The sequence below is a fragment of the Gekko japonicus genome, unplaced genomic scaffold (assembly GCF_001447785.1).
Source record: "Gekko japonicus isolate JY-2015 unplaced genomic scaffold, Gekko_japonicus_V1.1 scaffold676, whole genome shotgun sequence".
NCBI classification, from domain to species: domain Eukaryota; kingdom Metazoa; phylum Chordata; class Lepidosauria; order Squamata; family Gekkonidae; genus Gekko; species Gekko japonicus.
In genome coordinates, this window is record NW_015166442.1 from 448,363 (window position 1) to 453,996 (window position 5,634).

A 5,634-nucleotide genomic window follows, 5' to 3' on the forward strand; every position below is an offset into this window, starting at 1 on the left:
AGTGTTTTGATGATCATGTGATCTCCATCCTGGATGATCTCTTTGTCAGGTTTGAGCAGGCTAGCTATTTTCCTCACAGCAACATTTACATCTTTAAAAGAAATCAAAAAGAAAAAGGATTTTGTAAAGCTGTATATACAAGATCTGCAGTAGCTTTGAAAACTGGAGTTGCAACTTAAAACCCAAACATCCTGATATTCAGCACCAATGACCAAGGTGAAATCATTCTTACCAATGCATAAAAAGCAAAGTTTGGTGTAGTGGTTAAGTGTGCGGACTCTGATCTGGGAGAACCGGGTTTGATTCCCCACTCCTCCACTTGCACCTGCTGATGTGACCTTGGATCAGTCACAAGCTCTGGCACAGCTGTCCTTGAAAAAGAGCAGTTTCTGCCAGAGCTCTCTCAGCCCCACCCACCGCACAGGGTGTCTGTTGTGGGGAGGGGAAGGGAAAGGAGTTTGTAAGCCGCTCTGAGACTCCAAGTGAAGGGCGGGGTATAAATCCAATCTCTTCTTCTTCTTCTTTATTTATGTACTTCATTTATACACCCACATTTCTCTCAAACAGGGACCCAACAACACAGCTTACATCATTCTTCTCTCCTCCATTTTATCTTCACAACAACCTCCGTGTGTCAGAGAGTGTGTGACTGGCCCAAGGCCACCCAACAAACTTCCATGATGGAGTAAAGATTTGAACCTGGCTCCTCAGATCATAGTCCAACACTCTAACTGCTACACCAAACTGGTTCACATTTCATACTATGGATGTATATGACTGCAGTTTTTCCATCCATTTAATAAATCATTCCCTGTTATCTTTATTCTGGTCCTTCCTCCTATGAAATTTAGATTGCAGGCTTTGAGGATTTTTCTAACTCTGTAAATTACCATATATATTAATGGTGCTGTAGCAGTAATTCTATGTGCTTGATGTATAAATACTAATTAATATACTAAATATAGGTTAAAGGTAATGGTTTCCCTTGCTCGAAAGCCAATCGAATCCGGCTCTAGGGATGCGGTGCTCATCTCTGTTTCCAAGCCAAAATGCCAGTGCTGTCCAAAGATGTTTCCATGGTCTTGTGTTCAGAACCTAAAAAGGTTAGTAAGGAATAGAAAAGGGCCAACTCTAAAAATCTAATCATAAAATATACAAATATATACATGTGTGTTTATTCAACATAAATTAAAATAACAAACAAGGGCCCATTCATACCTCATATAAAACAATAAAAACATACAAGGGCTAATAAGATAGACCTAATAAGATAGACCTAACGCGTTTCGGCCTTTACAGGTTTTCCTCAGAGGTCTAATACATACAATTCTACATATACAAAATATGGAATAAAGACCAGAAATCAATTGTTCCAAAGTTTAACCACTGGGCAAGGAAAAGAAGTACAGAAATACAAACGAAGCCTCCAGTGAAATCACATGTCCAGTGGTACTTCTCTCTGGTCAACTGTATATTCATCTAAGGTTGTACAGCCAAATGTTCCAAATAAAATGTTCCTTTAGACGCGTTAGGTCTATCTTATTAGGTCTATCTTATTAGCCTTTGTATGTTTTTATAGTTTTATATGAGGTATGAATGGGCCCTTGTTTGTTATTTTAATTTATGTTGAATAAACACACATATATATTTTTGTATATTTTATTATTAGATTTTTAGAGTTGGCCCTTTTCTATTCCTGACTACCCTTTTTAGGTTCTGAATTCTAGGTTTAGGTTCAGGTTTTTTCCCATTTTTTCTTCTTTGTCCTCCATGGTCTTGTGACCGGCATGACAAGACGCTGAGACATCTGGGGCATCTGAGAGCTGTTAGTCTTCCAATACTATCCCGTACTCTGAGGATTCTGCAAATTCTATCACTAAATACTAAATAAATACTAATGACACTGACATCTTTTATGTACAATACATCTGGATGGTCATAATTTCTTCCAACCTAATATGCATTCACTTGATTGACCAGTCACTTTCTTTTAAAAAGCTAGACTGTACACATGGCATTGTTAATAATTTGTTGCTATTTTTTTTTTCTAGACATAGGCACATAAACTGCAGTTTGATAGTACAGAATGAACAGATTTATTCATAAAGCTAAAACAGCTAATAAAAAAAATAAACTTACCCAATGCTTTCATGTATTCCTCAAAATTGTCATTGCTGAGCATTTTCCAGTAACCATTGAAATCTGCAGGCATTGCGAGTGTTTGTTTCCAAGTCTAGTGTGTTAATTCTGCACCATAAAGCTCAGTGCCTTTTGCTTAGGAGAGCTTGAACTCTGGTTTCTTTTATCTGTTCTTCCAACCATGCAGTTATGCTAGTCCCCCTAAGCCGATTATTGTTGAAGTGTTACCTTTAAATCCTCCCACAAAGCTGAACCTTTTAGTTTGCTAATGACAGCAGGACGGCTTGATTTAAATGGAATAGGTCTTTTACCTTCCATTCAATCACTATAAGGCCGCTGATTAGCTGCGTATCTGTATTACTTCTCCCATTCCTTATTACTTGGAAATAAGATGGTGTCTTCTGATATGCGGATTCCAAACACTGTTGTCAGTAGACATACTATGTGATATGGAATGGTGATCATGGCAAACACTGTCTTCTGGTGCACCTGAGAGCTGTTAGTCTTCCAATACTATCCCGTACTCTGAGGATTCTGCAAGTTCTATCACTGAAAAGACATTGCATGTTCTCTTCTGAACAGCTAAATTTCTCCCATAAGAAATGCTTATACAGTGAGCCTGGAGCGATGGGTGTTGGCAAGAGATGTTAGCAACTGGGGAAGAGATGGCTGAGAAAGAGCCAGTCATTACTCATCCAACCTTGCATTATTGGCATAACACCCAATTCCAGTTATCTCACAAACTCTTCATTGTTACTAATCAGAACACACTTTCAACTAAGAGAATGTGAAGCCCTTTCAGACTGAGAAATAAGCTGTACTTCACAGAAGCCCATTAACTTCGGAGCAGGCAAGCGCGTGAAAAAACTGTGCTGTGCTGCATTATTCAACAACAATACACGGTTACTTGAAAGGAATCACTTGAGACTGTAAAAATCTTCCCATCATTTAAGGAATACAGCAGGGAAATTTCAAACAAACATGCTGCAGAAGCAAGAGCTGCAGCATGTATTCAAAGTTAAATTAGTAGAGTGGGATTGTCCAAGGCATTAACTGTTGTGCTTCTGAATAAAGGTTGCCTTCTCCTCCAGGGTCAAGGCAGCATGCTGTTTTCTTAATCAAGATTCTTCAGAAAGTTGTGTTTCTGAATTGTGTTTTGGAATTGTGACCACCAATTCAACATTATTAATTGACTTACTGTTATTATGTTCCAATAGACTGATATCTATTGGTAACTTCTGAAATCTGTGAATTATTTGATGGTCTGCCCTTGCATTTTTTTATCTTTGTATAGTCCCCAGGTGGAGGCAAGGGTCCCCTGATTTTGTGGGCTCTTGCCCACCAGCCGCCATCTGGCCAGTGGGGGGAAGCCCCACCCCGAAGCCCCATCCCCAAGAGTAACCAGCAGCAGCACCACCACCGTCACCTTTCTCACTCCTGCAAGATTTAAAGAGCCCTCCAGCTGATCTGCAGGAGTATGTGGCCTGTCAGTCAGCTGGAGCGCCCTTGGAGGAGGGAGGGAGGGGGGTGGCCACATGCCTGAACACCCTTTGAATGCTGTTTGCAAGAAGTGTGGGCTATGCCTGCCTGAACTCCAAGCAGTGAATTTGCCACTGGTGTTCAGGCATGCATGGTCCCCCCACTTCTTGCAAATAGCATTCAAAGGGTCCCTTTAAATGCTGTTTCCAAGTTTGTGGGAGGTGCATGCCTGAACTCCAGCGGCAAATTCACTGCTTGGAGTTCAGGCAGGCATGGCCCACACTTCTTGCAAACAGCATTCAAAGGGTCCCTTTAAGTGCTGTTTGCAAGAAGCGGGGGGGGGGGGCGTCGGAACCCCCGAAGAAAGTTTGCCTCTTGGAGTTCTGGAGTGATGGGCACTAGTCCCCAATGTGATGACATCACTTCTGTGTGACATCATCATGTTGGGGATGAATGAATGAATGAATGATGTTTATTTACCATCAAATACCATTTGTCAAAATAATACATATTCGTTAAATACAAACAGATTAGCTTTCAGTCCAAATATATATATTTAAACATATAACCTTAAAACCATTAAAATGTTAAAAAATAAAAAGTTTAAGTCCATTATATCAGAATAACTATGAAAATGTCTAAAATTAAACTAATTAGAAGTCATGCAAAAGGTGATTGATGGTTTTTATTGTGGAATTTAACCAGCTGCAAGCAGAATTCAGCTATTTGTCTGGAGTTTTGCTGATTTTCCTCTGTCAGAAGTCTCTCTAGATCAGCACTATCTGCATCAGGTGCTGGCCTATCTAAGAGGGGGTAGATAAGCTTATTCCTATAAACTTGATGAAAGGGGCAGTGGAAGAACATATGGGGCATTGATTCCACTTCTCCCAAGGAACATGGGCAGCACCTGTCTTCATATGGTATCTTTCTATATTTTCCCTCTAGGACCTTAGAAGGAATAGCCAAACAGCGAGCCAGGGTAAAGGCTCTTCTATAGGGTGGCACATCCAGATAAGTCAGATATTTAGCCATTTTCACTATGTATCTGGAGTCATTTTGGACCAGAAAGGAGGGAGCTCAGTTTAAATCCTCTTGGCACTCTAGATCACAAATCCTTTGTTTAATTATACTTATCACCTGTGTGCTGTTTTGTGCCAATAAATCCTCAGACGAGAGAGTTAATCTTTGTCATTCGAATCCACCTTGGCTGATAGGAATCTTTGTTTATTAAGGGGAAAAGTCCCTTTTGATTGGAGTTAACCCTGAGCCATTGATATGTAGACGATAATAGTACTCTGGCTTCTATTCTCATTAGGCCAGTTTTTAGGCGTAAGAGAGCATTCGGCACCCCCGGGGGGGGGGGACCTGTAAAATCTTGCGAATAAATTTGGATTGAACCTTCTCAAGAGCACATAAATTAGTGGCAGAAATGCCCAAGTAGATACCGTAAAGGAGCTGCACTAATACTTTAGCTTGAAACAACTTCAATGCTGCCCGAACATACAGACCTCCCTTAGATCGATAGAATCTCAAGGTAGCATGTACTGTTTTCTCAGCTTTTTTCACCCTCCTATTACAGTGTGCTGAGTTAGCTCCCGAGTCCTGAATGGCCACGCCCAAGTAAACAAATTTATTTACTTGCTCAATTTTGTTTCCTTTCATTGTCCACAGATATTTCTTGGGTTGTCTACCAAATACCATCACTTTTGTTTTATCAGAGTTTATTATCAGATGTTCTTTCTCACAGTATGTTGCAAAGCAATCTAGTGCCCTTCATAATCCTAGCGGTGTTCCAGATGACAGGGCCGCGTCATCTGCATATAACAGAATTGATAGATAACGTGAAGCAAGCTTTGGCAGATGGAAATTAAGGTCTGTCATGTGTTTCACCATGTCACTAATATAGTAGTTGAATAGTATAGGGGCCAGAAGGCAACCCTGTCTAACTCCCTTAAACATCCTTATTGGGTTAGTAAGTGAGCCCTGCGAATTATATCTCACTCTGAGGTATGTCCC

General features: G+C 40.4%; 1 protein-coding gene across 1 annotated transcript in view; it reads right to left on the reverse strand.

Moving 5' to 3' along the window:
• Nucleotides 1–2,218, reverse strand: part of LOC107111071 (retinol-binding protein 1-like) — a 72,132-nt gene extending 69,914 nt beyond the window's left edge. The window contains exons 1-2 of the mRNA XM_015411985.1: nucleotides 2,140–2,218; nucleotides 3–91 (exon numbers count right to left, since the gene is read on the reverse strand). Coding sequence (XP_015267471.1) covers nucleotides 3–91; nucleotides 2,140–2,212 — 162 coding nt within the window. The 5' untranslated portion in view covers nucleotides 2,213–2,218. The remainder of the gene's footprint in view (nucleotides 1–2; nucleotides 92–2,139) is intronic.
• Nucleotides 2,219–5,634: the final 3,416 nt, after the last annotated feature.